At 34.3% G+C, this 16,267-nt stretch overlaps 2 protein-coding genes across 2 annotated transcripts; one reads left to right on the forward strand and one right to left on the reverse strand.

Moving 5' to 3' along the window:
• Nucleotides 1-5,887: 5,887 nt before the first annotated feature.
• Nucleotides 5,888-9,495, forward strand: LOC120126180 (E3 ubiquitin-protein ligase APD2-like). Its single transcript, XM_039144449.1, has 10 exons — nt 5,888-6,215; nt 6,344-6,450; nt 6,557-6,682; nt 6,767-6,860; nt 6,982-7,056; nt 7,132-7,214; nt 8,104-8,250; nt 8,457-8,529; nt 8,618-8,966; nt 9,183-9,495. Exons 1-10 carry the CDS (start codon nt 5,888-5,890, stop codon nt 9,256-9,258), a joined length of 1,458 nt encoding a protein of 485 aa, XP_039000380.1. The 3' UTR covers nt 9,259-9,495.
• Nucleotides 9,496-11,439: 1,944 nt separating this feature from the next.
• LOC120126057 (30S ribosomal protein S31, chloroplastic-like) lies at nt 11,440-12,202 on the reverse strand. Its single transcript, XM_039144358.1, has 3 exons — nt 11,998-12,202; nt 11,846-11,910; nt 11,440-11,723 (listed from the first exon to the last, which is right to left on the reverse strand). Exons 1-3 carry the CDS (start codon nt 12,161-12,163, stop codon nt 11,589-11,591), a joined length of 366 nt encoding a protein of 121 aa, XP_039000289.1. The 5' UTR covers nt 12,164-12,202; the 3' UTR covers nt 11,440-11,588.
• Nucleotides 12,203-16,267: the final 4,065 nt, after the last annotated feature.

Raw genomic sequence — 16,267 nt, forward strand, 5'->3', positions numbered from 1 at the left:
CCAGGACTCTTTATCGCCTAGCCAGAGCAATGTCACGGTTACTCAACCGAAGGTTATCTCTGACCAAGCAGCCAACTCCGGTACTGTGACAGAGAGTTCAAATAGCGGAAGCAAATCTGGAAAATGAAGATTCGGCTCCCCGATCCACGCCGACCATCATGGGTTGCTCGCTCTCCAAATATCGTCAGGATCCTGCAAGAATTAACGCGGAACATTCTCCTCGAGCATTTCAATCACCAAAATTCAAGGCCAATAAACTAAATTCAAGGGGAAAGCCGTTGCTAACGGCACGCGTCAAACTGGGAATTCCCCCAGCGCTCTGGGACCCACAAATGCTCCACACACTTCCAAGGTATGTTTGGGGTTTACAAAAAATGGAAATTTCCAATGAATTCAAAATCTATTACAATTTACCGATAAAAATAAATGATTTCATCACAAAATTATCACAATATTGTAATTTTCAACTGAATTCTTTTTTTTTCATCAAAAAGTTTATTCATTTTAATAAAAAATAAAAATATCAATTTAATTTATGACGGAATAATGATTTCGTCAGAAATTTTGGTTAACTTTAATTAAAATATACCAATTTAATTTATGATGGAATATTTATTCGGTCAGAAATAAAAAATAACTACATTTAAATATAAAACTACCTATTTCTCTTTTCAATCCCCACATAATTATATGTAATTAAAACCTATTAAATGTTAGAGATACCCGTTTTCTTTACCTTTCCAAATCTTCTCAATTGTATTCCCCCATTCCCCTATTCTTTCTCAATTGGCACCATCACTCTTCCAAATCTTCTCTCCAGGACACCAACAAAGTCACTCTTCCAAATTTTCTCCGCGGGACCACATTAACAAAGTCACTAGAATCTTAGTTGAAGGTAAATGTGTTATTATTTCTTTTTTTATTTCTATTATATATTTCTTAGCTTATTTTTCTTACAATTATTTTGGGTGCATAATTTTAATATTTTATGGTGAACGAGTTTTAAAGGTGTAAATTGATTCATGTAAGTATTTCTTTTTTATTTTATATTACCTTAATATTTAATTTTTATTTATATGTCCACTTGAATTATAATATACTGATTTATGGATTTATCCTTTATTTTATTTATATGCATTTATTTTTTTATTTGATATTGTAATTTTAGATTGAAGAATGTTGTTTATCTAAATGATTTAGATATTTACTTTCATGACTTATGTATAACATACTCAATCATCATTTTATAAAAAAATAAAATTTTTCTCTACAAAGGTTATTGTTTTGCGTATGCTCAATGATAAATAGTGTAAATGTTTCTTTTTTATAGTTAATGCAAGTTGCTTTTAATTAATTAATAAACTTCTTTTTAATGATTGATAACATAGCTATTATTTTACATTTAAAAGAAAAAGAATATTCTAAATTTTATTTGGTTTTTTTTGAAGAACTCTAAAATTTTCTACTGAATTTGTGAGCTGGATAAGTTTTAATTATTTTTCACAATAATGCTATCAACTTATTAGTATTAACCTTTTAATTTAAAAGGTACAAAATATATCAAAAAGTAAAGAAAACATTTTTCCATGTAATATAGTTTAACAATGTTCTTTTTTGCATGTTAATAAAAATAATAATTCAAATTTTTTACATGTAATTTACAATAATAATACCATAAGTCATGATTTTATTTTATTTTTTAGGAATTTAAAAAATAAAAATTATTAAATAAAATTTTACTAATTTAAGTATCTTAATTAATTACAATAGAAACATGTTTTGGTATTCAGTATGGATCGATCTTGGATGTACAATATTGATAGACTAATAAATGATCACATTATTAATCCTGATTTTGAGCGGCTACTGTTTTTGCTTATCATGATTGATAGGGAACAAATCAGATAGTGCAAAATGTTTACCCTTTTTTTTACTATAATACATTATCATTTTTTGTAGAACAAGTATTTGCATGCACTAGCAGCAGCTCAGGAGGCTACAAGTGTGGATGAGTTATCTTCAGCATCATCTGAGCCAAATAAGATATTTTTGGAGATTGGTGGGGTAAGCTCAAAGGGTCGGGTGTTTGGTATTGGATTCGCAGCTCCCATATACTATAATACGTCTCAGACTTCAGGTTCTTCAAAAAGGTTCATACCGCGAAATCCAGAGCAATAAGAAGAGATCGATACATTAAAAGAGCAGTTGAGGCAAGTCCAAGAACGTCAAGATATGCTAATGAATTTAATAATGTAACAACAACAAGGATACTCTCAGATGCTTTTCGAAGCAAACTATAATGGACAATCAGGACATAAAACACTATTTCAATCGAATATTATATATCATTATAATTATTATCGATCACAAGTTTGTTTAACTAATTATTTGTTTTTTGGTTTCTACCCTTCGATGCATCGCCCTCCACTTATCCAGTGTTCAGTGCCATACAACCTCTTATGCGTCCAACTTTCAGAGGCTCAACTAGCACTTCGATGCCTTTGCAGCCACAAACGAGAGGTAGCATACCTTTGGCACCTTTTACCCAACCACCCAACAATCAAGAAGAAGCTTATTATTCGATTCCTCCATCACAACAATGCAATGAGGATAATGCTTCTTGAATTTCATATGATATTTATTTTTAGGTTTCCAACTTTACTTCAAGTTTTAATATTATCTAATGTTTTGTTGAATTGTAATATTTCTAATATATATTATTTTCTTATCAATGAAAATACAACAAGGTTAATGCGCTTTTGGGAAATGAATACAAGTAAGCACAAGTAGTGTTCTTAGAAAGCAAATGAATATGATGAATGTTGGCTTGATTTTGCTCAAACTTGATGTTTAAGCCTTTCTCTATTATATCTCTTGTTTTTCTTGATCACCAATGGCTTGAAACCTTGCTTATATACTCCCTTGATCAATTCTTAACGTTAGATTTGTTGTGGGAGTCAATAGAGCCGTTGGGGTAAAGTTTTCCACTCAAATTGCTGCTAAGAGCGTCGTGGTATCGGTACCACACTCAATGGTATGATACTACCTGCATAAAATTCAAATATTTTTACCGTTGGAAAGCAATAGTATCGATATCGTCCCAAGGAGTATCTACTATATAGTAGTATCGATACCAGACAATGGTATCGGTACCATTTTGAGATTCTAGAAAATATTAGAGTCAAAACCAAAGGAGTAATATCAATACTACAACCATAATATCAGTACTCCCATATTAAATTGAGTTTTTACTCAATTAAGTTCAAAACACTTAGTAAAATTATTTCAAAAAAATTTCTAGTATAGATCTCAATTTTTCATTAGGTAAGGAGTAAAAATTGACGTTTTAAACTTAAGTAATAATTGAATATATTCGAATAATTGAATGGAATATAATCTTAAAATTTATAAAATTAATTAACAAACTTGTTTGGTATATCAAATATCAAAACGATTTTTTAAATTTGTGATGGAATATGTGGATCCGTCATAAATTTCTGATAGATTCACCCATTCTTTCAGAAATTTCTGACAGGTCCACATGTTCCATCGAAAAGTTTTGAGTTTTTCAGCCACCCTTGTTTTTTTCAATTTCCCTCCATTGCAATATCAAATTTAAAAACTTACTCTTTCCCCCTTTATTTCTCCTATTTAAACATTTCTAACTCAATCTTCTCTCATTTCCTTCATTTTATCTCTTCTTAACTTTTCTCTCTCCCTCCAAAAGATCTTAATTCATTCTCTTTTATTATCATCAACTATCAATATTGATGTAAGTTCTAATTTTGTTTAGTGTAATTTTTCTTAATTCATACTTTATTTATATTTTTTTATTCTAACATCGTTCAATATATTTGTAGGTTGCTTAAAACTTTTAAATGATAATAACTCTTTAGTGTACAAACTTTTATTTACTCTTTCTTTTATTGAATATTGTATTTTCATGTAGAGTGTTCAATCAAATATTTATTTATTAGAAATTGTATTGTGAAATATATGTTGTAAAGTCATGTTATTAGTTAATATGATGAATTTAATTTTGTATCATATGTTATTATTTTCTTATTAAGGCATTATCAAAATACATGGACTTGTTAGTATTATTATTATCTAATTTTTTTAATGTAATTATTTTAATTATATTATTAATTTGGTATTTTAATTAATTAAATAAAAATATAGATTCATAATATTTTTTTGGGTAGAATCCCGATAAATTTTCTCTCTTTTTTTAAAAAATTAAGATTTAAATTTCTGACGGAAAACATGTAATCTATCGAAAATTAAAAATTCAGATTTTCTTTTTATATTTTTAACTATCTTGACGGAAAAGATATATTCGTCGGAAACATAAAATATATATTTATTATATATAACGTTCCAACAGATTTTAAATTTTCCGTTAGTAATATACTGACGGATTTCCGTCAGTAAACTTATGACGAGTTATTTTATTCCCTCAGAAATGTTAGTTTCGACCAACGTTTTACTGACCACTCTCTTCACTCAGAAATTCCGTTACTAAACTTAAATTCCGTCGCAAATTCTCTCGAAAATTCCATCGGCAATTACATATATTTTTTTTGTAGTGATAATGCTTAACTACAGCAACTTATCCTTGCAGGGCACTCACGTGGACTCAATTAAAGAGGGGAGCTCCCATGCAAGTCAATAATAGCCATGATAATGAGGTGGTTAACTTAAAGGGTCCAGCTTCACGCGAAAACCAACCCGATCTTCGATAACTCCCTTGGCTTAGTGGGGCAATCGGTGATGATCTCCCTCGACCCCACAACGCACACAGCCGTTCCTTTAAAGAGAGTGTTATTTCACCAAAGTCTAATAGTCAGATTTCAACTCGTGATCGTCGTGTTATGGCTCCAACGGTGAAAGGGGCGGCCTCTATTATCCGTAGCAAAGGGGTTAAATTTAAAACAATATCTCTTCGAGGCCTCTTATCCTTGAAGCCATCAATAATATGGTTAATAATCTTCAAGGCAGTATAGATGCTTGCAGCAGCAAGACTGAGCATTTCGGAGTTGCCAAAGGCTAAGGTCAGTAAAGGGATCGTGGCTGCTAACTGGCATTGGCATCACCTTTGTTCATCGTATCCGCAAGCTCTTAGACAAAGATTGGCTCATCAAGCTCCAATACATACCCCGGGATGCTAATAAACTTGCAGATTTCATGGCGAAGCTCGGCAGGAGTGCGTTGCTTGGGTTGTCCATTTTCCAGCAACCCGTTGGAGGCTCACAGCCTTATCGAAGCTGATATTGGCTTACCTGACAAATTGACCTTGTCCAATTCTAACAAAAAAATAAATAAATAAATAAAGAGTTAGCAAAACAGAGACATGATGTGCAAGCTTCTTTGCTTTACCGGGTGGTAGTTTGAGCTGTACGTGAGCTTGAACTGTTGTTCTGTGAATTTGACATCGGCAAAAGCTGGTTGAAGTTTGCTTCATTGATGTTGGTCCATCGTCTGTTCAGGGTAAGCCACATGCATTGTTGAATTTGTTGTTTCTATATACGTATAAACCCATATTATTTCCTTTCTCCGTTGTGACCATTCAAAATGAGATCGTCTCATTGATGACGACGACGATGACGTTGTTTTGCGACACGAGCAATAAAACACTGTTTCTGGGGAATATTTGAAGTTAAGAGACTTGCATGTAGTTTTGCAGTTTCGATATGAGCGGTAAAATGGAGTCAAAGAGTATATAATAGGAGTCAGCGGTCAGCTGCACCAGCTTCTAAGTTCTAACAACAACTACCGGTCAAGGGAAGACTGATTGGTGAACTTTCAAGCACACTTCAATTTCTGCGCTCTCTCCTTCATGGGTTCTTCTTTAACTACCATTTTTCTTCTAATTCATCAATCTACCATGGCTCGTCCAAATTGGAGTTTACCTTCCGCCTCTGCCTCTTATTTTTCGTCTCACAGAGGGGATTCAGGAGCTGCCTCCTCCTCCACCGCCGCCGCCGCCGCAGCTTCGTCTTCCGGTTCTTCTTCGCAGGTTCGCGAGGAAGAGGAGGAGCGAGATCGCGAGTACAACCGGCAGCTTCATTTTCATAATCCCGAGCTAGAGAATCACCACATTGGCGGCCTTCTTTCTTATGGAGAAAACTTACCTGCTTTTGATAACTCACCAACAGTGATTAGAGATGAAACGTGGTCTTGCATCATTGTTGTTTTAACCTTTTGGTTCTTCGGTACGAATCTTTTTACACCTTTTATCTTACTCGTGAATCTCTTGTTCGTTACAGTAATTATAATTAAATCAGTTTTGTTTCGATGCTGAATTTATTTTTATCATAATTTCTTGGGTGGAACGGAACAGTTTCTGTGACTTTGATCATGGGGGTTTACGGGTCAGTGAATATACAATTGGGTCCAAATTGTTCTCTACTTATTCAACCCAATCCTCTTTTTGTTCAGAGTGTAAAGGTGATTTGCCTTTTATTTTCTCTTTCTAACCTTTTTTTATTAATTATGCTTTTCTATATTGTAAGGGGCGATTTTTGGCTTTATAGTTTCTTTGGCCTTGTACTAGGTGGAGGAGATAGATGATTCCAAGCCAGGGCTCAATCTCTATGGATTATATAAATCTCCAGATCTTGATGTAGTGAGCACCTGGTCTGAAACTTACACTGCCACCGTTCAAGCTGATTCTCATATGGCAAGTTTGATTATTGTAACATTGTTTTGCTTGAATAATTTGGTTCTATTTATGCTTTTGAGTTGCAATTTTGATGTTATCCAGGAGTGGATTCATTATCTGAACAGGGGATCTCAAGTTAATATTTCATATAATGTGAACTCAACTAGCTCCTCTGTTTTCCTTGTAATTGCTCAAGGTACCCTAAAACAATAATAACTTTCCCAGGAAATGTTTCCATAAAGTGTGTCCAAAAATGTTGTAAATTAAGTAATAGCGTCATGGGAATTTAATTTTCAAGTTATTTTTTCACATTGCAGGGAGTGATGGCCTTTCTCGATGGCTTGAGGACCCGACATATCCTAACACGACTTTATCATGGAACATTGTTGACGGTGAGATAGAAGTTGTAAAGCATGAATATTCTTGCCATAGAAAAAGTTATATACTGACTTTTGAAGTTTTGGTAGGGAGTGGTATGATTGAGCTGGCCATATATGGATCTGCAAGTTATTATGTTGCACTGGGTAATCTGAACTCAGAGGACATTGAGGTAATGATGAAAATTGGACCTGCTTATCTTGGTTTGTTCATTTGATTATTTTTTTTTTCAAGTGCTGCTAAAATATTTGAGATGTTGAAATCTTAGCTGCCTCTTTATACCAATTTTAGAAATAGAATTATTTCAAGCTGCTTGTCCCATTTAGTTTGTTGGAATGGATTTCAAGATTTGATTGATGAATATTATTAGCTGACTAAGGGAATCCTACTTTAATCCGTTAAAGCGATATTGCTATGTAAGCCGTAACTGTGGTGGGAAATGTCATAGGTGCAGCTATTTCAAATAAAACTTTGGGATGAAGGTGTTTATACGTGCAACTAGTCTGCAACGCTGCAGTTATTGAAATAAAAAGTACACTGTAACATGGATTGGTATTTGTATGATAAAAATAACTGCTATTTCAAATAAAACTTTGGGATGATGGTGTTTATACGTGCAAGCAGGCTGTAGTTATTGAAGTAAAAAGTTCACTATAACATGGATTGGTATTTGTATGATAAGAGTAACCGATGCACTGTGTTCCTTGATAACTAGGGCTTTGAATCATGATTCATGAGAATAATAATGTTGATTGTCTCAATTTTTCATGTTAAAAGTTTAATGAGTACCAGATGAGCAAAGTGGGAAGAACTGAATTTCCATGGATCCATTTAATGATCATCTGTGTGTTTATTCCCAAGAAACATTGAGCCTACCAATTCAGATTTGAGTGGCAACTATATGCATTTTAGTGATATCTTATTCTCAAGTTCAAGTAGACGCTTAAGGTGAAAACAAACCTGCCATTCTATTTCACTAAACCCATGTTTTTTTTCCTGGATACCATTCCCTGCCCTTCTTTGGTTTTTTCATGTGAGAATTGTGTTGATACATTGAACAGGTGGAACTAAACCTCACAGTCAGGGCTTGTATTTATAGTACGACTGAAGCTTACTACAGGTGTACCTTCGCTGATGGTGTGTGTAGCTTGGGTATCTTATTTCCTCAAGGAAATTCAATTGTCTTGACTTCTCCTGGTCCAGAACAGGTAAATCTCTCCTGCAAACCTAAAGTCTTATTTTCAATGTATCTCAAGATTATTTGTTTTTGTAGGTTGTTACATAGGCATTCCCATGGTATTAGAATCACGGATTCAAGCATTTACTCTTCATACCAGAGGCATAATCAATATATGTTGTAAATCTTCCTTAATGGCTTCACATTTGGTTTTGTCCCTTTCTTTGGCTGCTACAGCATTCAGCTGCAAATGACTGGTCTGTCAGATTGTCATATGGTCCAAGGTGGATTACGTATATTGTTGGCATTGGTATGTTCTATCTTGATTCCTCTCATTACAACCTTTACAGGTATATCCTCTTAAAATTTTAATTTCTATTTTTTTTTTCTTCTGAAAGGTGGAATGACCGCAATCATGTTGGTTGCCTTAAACTTCTTAAACAAGCTTCAATTTACTAGCGGAGATGAAGCGAGTGTTCATTATGGGGAGTTCGCTTCTGCCCGAACCCCTCTGCTTTCACGCAAAGCCGATGATATCTCAAGTTGTGGATCATCTTATGATTCCATCTCAAGTGATGAGGCAGATCTTGAAGACTTTCTGGCAGGTTCTCTTGAAGCCATATCCATAGGAGATGGTGAAAATAGTAACAATACCCGGCGACTTTGTGCAATTTGCTTCGATGCTCCAAGGGAATGCTTCTTCCTTCCGTGTGGGCACTGTGTGGCTTGCTTTGCATGTGGAACTAGGTAAATCTTTATATGAAAAGTAGGTTGCTGTGGAAAATCGGCAGTTCACTATTTAACCTGCACAAAAGTACAATGATCTGCCAATTGTTATCTGTCATGACTCTGTTTTGTTTACTAATTCCAGGGTCTTGAAACTGGTTCCTATCAGAGACTTGTGATCTTGCTGACTCGATGAAAAATTTTCGTAATTGAAGTGTTGGAATAAATGTTTTGCAGATTAGCAGAGGCTCGTGGAACTTGCCCCATTTGCCGTAGGAACATGAGAAAAGTGAGGAAGATTTTCACAGTGTAATGAATATGAAACATTTGAACAGCCCGCTTCAGTGAGTTGCAGGGCAGTAGGTGTATCTTGATGGGCCATTACATCTTATTCTGATGTATTCCCTTATGGCCGTAGATTCTGAGGAGGGGAGGGATGAACCAATGAGACATGCATTTTGTTTTCCCATAGTGCCAGTGGCCTTGATTTTCCTTGGAATCAGCCATTTTAGGCATCTGATTAGAAGAAACAAGTAACTGTTTTCTTTTAGTATAGAATCGTGCTGTATTAATATTTAATAAAAACACATTTCACATTTTAAAAGAAAGAATTGTACTAATTAGTAGAATGGACTGGTGCAGTTGAAAGGCATGTATTCGAAAGTAATATATTGGTGTCTTCTTTGACCTACTACGATATTCGCTTCTGTACATATATATATCGATTTATAAGTTTCGTATGTTTTTCTTTCTTTCTTTCAATTTATTCATCTTTATATGTAACAATTGATCAACTTTATATGCAACAACTAATAAAAAAACACAAGTGATTAGTAACCTAACAGATTAATGCTTTGATAGTTTATGTGTATTAGGTCTCTTAACTGAATAAACTATTTGATAGATTTTAATTCTTATGTGCATTATGTATGTGTTTTTGACTGGTAATTTATAATCAAATTATCTGAGATTTATACGGATTTACCTTTCGGAAGATAAATGATCTCATTGCTTTCTTTATTTATTTTTTTCCAATTTTACATAAATACAAATTCTTTTCTCTCAACGACGGATTCATAAATATTTTTCAGGATCAGTACATATATTAATAATGAAAATATTTCACACGAGATATATACATATAAAATTTCAAGGTAGACATTTTGAATAAAATCAAGAACGGACATAGAGAAATTCAGATTTCAGGATGGGTATATACCATCTTACCGTACACATATATCCACCAATGTTTCCTCTTCTTGCTTTGTGTTTATTAATAAAAAGGCTTAATACAAAAAAAAGTCCAAATTATACCGTTTTTCTCAAATAGGCGACTAAACTATTTTTTGACTCATCTGGGCGCCCAACGTTACAAACGTTACCCATTTAGGTGCTCGGGATGTCAACGGCATTAATTTCTCCCGTTAAGTGACACATGTCACAATTTGATATTTTGAATTTTTTAAATTAAAAATTATTACAATATTTATAAAAAACCACTATTCTTATATTATAATATAACAACAAAATCCCAAATCCTATCCTTAATCCACATGCGCCCATTCCAACACAAACCAACGCGACCGATATAGTCCCTACCATCATCCTACTCATACATCGACTTAGTTTCCGTCAATTGGCCGTCGAAATCGCGTAGGATGTGATTTTCATCATAGGGTTCATGGGGTATAAAACATTGATTCGTCGTTGATCGACCGTCGATTGATCACAATTTTATGGGGGGTTTTGGTCACCAGGGGAAGACAGGTCGGGCAATGCTTCATCGATGACTAAAGACTGTTGCTGACGTAAGTTTAAGGGTTAAAATAAAGATTTTTAAAGTTTTGGAGTTATTTCAAAATTTATGTTTTCCTTTTAATATATATATATATATATATATATATATATATATATATATATATATATATATATATATATATATAATTTTTAAATTTTAAATGAAATTTTAAAATTATCAGTTTGTAACATGTGTTAATTATCGGAGGAATTAACACTGTTGACGGCCCGGACACCTAAATAATAACGTTTATAATATTAGACACCGGAATGAGTCAAAAATAATTTAAACACCTATTCGAAAAAAATATATAATTTAGATACTTATTTTGATATTAAGCCTTGGTAAAATTAACCTCTTATCACTCTTAGTGAATTCGACATTTTTTACAACTACCACTTTATTTTGAACAGGTTTTATTCCGTCGAAGTTAAAGACAATTTCAACATTGGTATTATCCTACAACCAGCTGAAAAGATTAGAGCGAGCGTTAATAGAACATCCCAAGTTTAGGGTTTCTTCAACAGCAGGTGTACAGTTTGGCACTCCATGATATGTCCTTTGGAGTCTAAAAGCTAAGTTGTACACAGTCTGCTCAAAGCTAGTCCTCCATGATTACATGACCACTCAGAATTTGGTGCAGTAAACATAGACACACACAACGAAATCAAACAATAAATCCGTGGAACAATCATATCCCAAACTAGAAGAACCCAGAATTCAATATCAGAGAAAGCTCGAATAACTGAGTTTTAAACAACTGCAAATAGCATAACCAAGTTTTTTCAATTTAAGAAATACAAGATAAGTAACACAAACTAAGCATACATAGTGGGCTTACTTAATTAACCAGAAAAAAGGGACTCGTCAATTTCAATCTTGATCTTCTCATCATCATCAAACTTATCTTTTCTCGGTGGTGATGGTGGAACCGCCACCCTTGGAGGCCCTCTCCCCTTCTTCTTGTTCCTTGGCCTTGCCTATTCAATTTTACCACATTTCAAAACAAATATCAAACACATTAAAATTGAAAATTGAAAGAACAAATCCCATAATTTGAAGAGAAAAAAGAACAGACAAAAAATGGGGGAAAAGCAATTACATTGCCAAAGGAGTGATTGAAGCGCTTCCCTCTCTCCGTTTTCTTATCCCCCCTGCCGCAGTAAACTGAAAACCAAATAAAACCCAAATTTTGTAATCTTCAAAAGACGCCCATAAAATAAAGAAAGGAAATCAATGATCTGTTTTGGTTACCATAAGGGATTGAAGGAGAAGAAGCGGGAGACAGTGAAAGAGATGAAGTGGAAACTGAGAAGGAAGTTCCAAGGGTTTGGGAATGAGAAGAGGAAATACGAGAAAATGAAGAAACATTGAGAGATGGAGGTGTAATAGGAGCAGCTCCTAGTAGCAGTGACGCCATTGTTGTGAGTTTCCTTCTTGTTGATAAGGTTATCTATCACAAGCACCTCATCTTTCTGGGTTTTATATTCTTCCAGGTTTTAGCTCCGAGGTAGAAATCAATGGCCCAAAGATTTTTTTTAAAGTAAGTTTCGTGACAAAGATTAACCCATTTAATAATTCTTAAGCCTGACCCACTGCAGCCTAGCCCATCAAATATATCTATCAATTTTGATTGGAACCCAAGAAATACTGGAATTTGAAAATTGAAACTGAAATAAGTAACAAGAATATCTTGAAACTTAGTATTAACGTTAAATAACCCATTGAGTAGTTTCATTATTAAAAAAATGTTATTTTCTCCTGAGGTATTAACTTTAAGTAATTGTGTTTGTAAAATATGTGTTAACATCAATAGGGGTTGGTTTAAGTAGTAAACAATTTGATATCGCTTAAGCAATGTCTCAAGTTCGAGTCTTCGTGTATGCAGAAAATCCCCGCTGGGAGACTCACCACCAAAGCTTGGTGAGTGACCCAGGTCAGCCTAGATTAGTCAAGGCAGAGCCTTGAAACTAGAGGGCAAAAAAAAAAGTGTGTTGTAGGTTAAGAAAAGTTATGAACAAATAATATCTTATAATTATTCTAAATTATTAAAAAAAAGCTTAAATGCACCATTGCCCCCTAAAGTATATCATTTGTACCCAGTTGCACCTTAAAGCATTTTTTTGGCGTTTTGCCCCCTGAAGTTTAAATCGTTACCTCGTTTGCTCCAAATTATTAGCTTTGTTAAAAATACGAGTGTAAATAACATATTTAGCTACTAAATTATTTCTATGTTTTTGTTTTAGTCACCCAACTATTTCTTCATTTCAAAAAATCATCACTAAACTTAATGTTTTTTCATTTTAGTCCCTTTTTTATTTCAACTGCTTCAGAACTTTTAACATAAGACTGGAAAGAGTTGTCACTGATAACCCCGTAAAAAGGTTGTATTTTGTGTCTTTATACTTAGTTTATTGTTTGTTTTAAAGCCCATGTCATAGCATTTAGAGTGTATTTAGGTCATATAGTTGCATTTGGCGGTAAAGTCTTGCTGCAACATAAATTTATTAAAAAAAACTGATGATACTGAGGGAAAAGTCTTGCTTTTGTAGTGTTGTGCTGGCGATGAAAACTTAAGGAGAAGATGTGGTTGTTGAGGCATTCTGGAGAAAGAGATGGTGTAGCATGCTGGAGAAATGGCTGTTATAGCATTCTGGAGATGGAAAACTAAAAAACTTGCCGTAGGAAAATATGGATAACATATCTAGAGCAGAAAAGACAAGATAGCAAAAAATATCTTTCCCAAGTTGTCCAGTCACACGTGACTCACCACAATTGTTGTAAATTTTGGGACTACCTGCCACAATAACCACCCATTCACATGAGGATGATGCCACCTAGGGTACAAAGGGATTTTTGGGCCAAAACCCTAGAAATATTTCCTCTATAAATATCAAGGTACCTTACAATTTAAAGGGGATCTTTGCAGAGGTGACCTAAGAGAAAGACAAATGCACATTTTTCATTTCATTTTTTCTTTTTTCATCCCCTTTTTATTGAGTCCTCCATAGTCGAGCTTCAAGGAGGTAGCAGCTAGACCTCGAGAGAGGTTAGCTTGCTAAGGCGGTGCATGACGGTGGAGCTAAGGGTCACGACATCAGCGCATTGGGAATCTTCTTCTCCTTATGCTTTATTTTCTATTTTATTTGGGCTTGTACTAAACTTGAATGATCTTGGATGAACTTAGCCACACCATGTATTACCTTATTTGGTGTTGGTTATGTGTCGAATGATTTTATTTTATGTTAACAAATGGTTAGATGTTGTTATGTTTAAATATTGTTTTGCTCACTGTTTTTATCTTTATCCGCTGTAGCATTGTAAGAGCTTTTGAGAGATTACCATTTGTTGTAGCATAATATGCTTAGTCTTGTAAGAGCTTTTGAGAGATTGCCACTTCTAAGTATAGATACCTAGTATTGAGAGAGCTAGGTTATATCAACATGAGCAAGAGAGCCAAACCGGGTTATGGAGGTTCTAACCCATCTTAGAGATAAAGAGAGGGTTTTATTTGAATAAAAGGGATAAGACTTAGTCGATAGGCTAGTGTTGTAGTTCACATTGAGAGGTATTACCGTAGGATTAATTTGTCAGGTTCATTCGTTGAGAAAGTTTAAAAGCATTTTTAGTAAATCCTTCGGGCAATATACTCATAGGAGCAGAGATCATTTGTAGCACATAATATTATTGCCATAGAAAATCCATATCATTTACCTCTAGAAAAGCTTGATTGCGTGAGGTTGTTAGTCTTATCTCATTTTCCAAAGTTCAATTTATTTCACTTCTTTAGCAAAACTTTACACTTTACTTAAATCCTTACTTAGCACTCTTTTACATTTTCAACAATTTTCACCATACAATTTCACTCCACTTCACTCTATTCTTGCCACAGTATTCCTTCACCATTTATAGATACCATCTGCCACAACTGTACTTTCATTTTCTCATACCATCGTAAATATATACTAAGTTTTAATTCGTGATAACTTTTGTTTGCTATAGCTTGCTTACAAAATACCTCCAATCCATGTAGAGACGACACTCACTATTGTATTACTTGCATCAATTGTGTATACTTGCACAGATTTGCATGCCAAACACAATACATTTACATGTGATCAAGTTTTTGGAACCGTACAGGGATTGACAACTAGTTATTTTAAAGTTTCACTATAGCAAGATTTTTTGTTAGTTTTTTTAGTTTTACTTGTTATTTTTGTTGATTTCTTTTTCAGATTTTGTTGTTGCATAACCGAAAGAAATGTTAAGGAACCACTTTATCCACTCTAGTTTTGGAGATCAAACATTTATTCCATTAGAGGCGACGTGCTCATCGTGCTAATAGAGTCGTGAACAACAACCAAGATGTTCAGCGAGTTCAAGATCTTAAAAATCCAAATGTTGTAGCCTTTTAGAATGAAGGACTTGTCCCTCACCCGAGAGCTATTCATGATCACCTAATTCCTATTCTGGATGATTTCAAACCAGGGATCATGGCACCCGAGATCCAGGCAGCCCATTTTGAGCTTTAAACTAATCATGTTCAACATGCTAAATTCAATTAGACAGTTTGGTGGGTGCATAAAGAAGATGTAAGATAACACATTCGTGCTTTCTTAGAATTTTACAATTATTCAGGCAACAAGGAGTGCACGAAGATGTGCTAAAGCTAAAGTTGTTTACCTACTCATTGTGTAACCGAGCAAGAGCTTGGCTTAGTGGAGTTCTATCAGCTAATGGAAACTTGGGCTGATCTTTGTAAAAGTTTTTGCTTCTTTATAATCCGCCTAACATGAACACTCAAATTCGAAATGTCATAGAAAGTTTTCATCAAGCTGATGACGAATGAATGTATACGTGTTGGGACCGATACAAAAGTTTTCTTCGTAAGTGCTCCAATCATGGATTCCATAACTGGACTAAAGTCATGATGTTCTACAATGGAGTGAATGCACCCACACTCATGATGTTAGATGCTTCAGTAAATGGTACTTTGCTAAAAAAATCACTCCAAGAGGCCTTTGACATACTTGACATGATAACCAATAATGATTATTAATTTCACTGTTCAAGGCTTGGAACTAGAAGGAATAAACTGGGACATTAGAGTTAGATGCTAAGGATTCAATGTCTGCCCAACCTTTTTCCATAACAAATATGTTGAAAAATATGCAGTGTTCCAACGAGGTGAAGGAAGTAAAGTTGGCCAGCTATGCATGTTTCTTATGCTAAGGTAATCACCATGAGAGTGAATGCCTTGACAATCAAGAGTCCATCAACTTCGTGGGGGAATTTTAGTCAAAGCAAAAAACCCTCTATTATAACACGTACAACCTAGGATGGTGTCAGTATCCTAACTTTTTATGGGGTAATAAAGGGATAAACAACAACAATGCAGGCAACAATTCAAGATTTTAGCAGTAACATATGTCGTGGAAGAAAGCCAATGAATGTTCAACATCTACTTCAAATGCTAATTCTCTGGAAGCCACCGTTCATGATTTTATGGCTTCTACTAAGGCTT

This window comes from Hibiscus syriacus, unplaced genomic scaffold (genome assembly GCF_006381635.1).
Source record: "Hibiscus syriacus cultivar Baekdansim isolate YM2019G1 unplaced genomic scaffold, ASM638163v2 tig00110450_pilon, whole genome shotgun sequence".
Lineage (NCBI taxonomy): Eukaryota > Viridiplantae > Streptophyta > Magnoliopsida > Malvales > Malvaceae > Hibiscus > Hibiscus syriacus.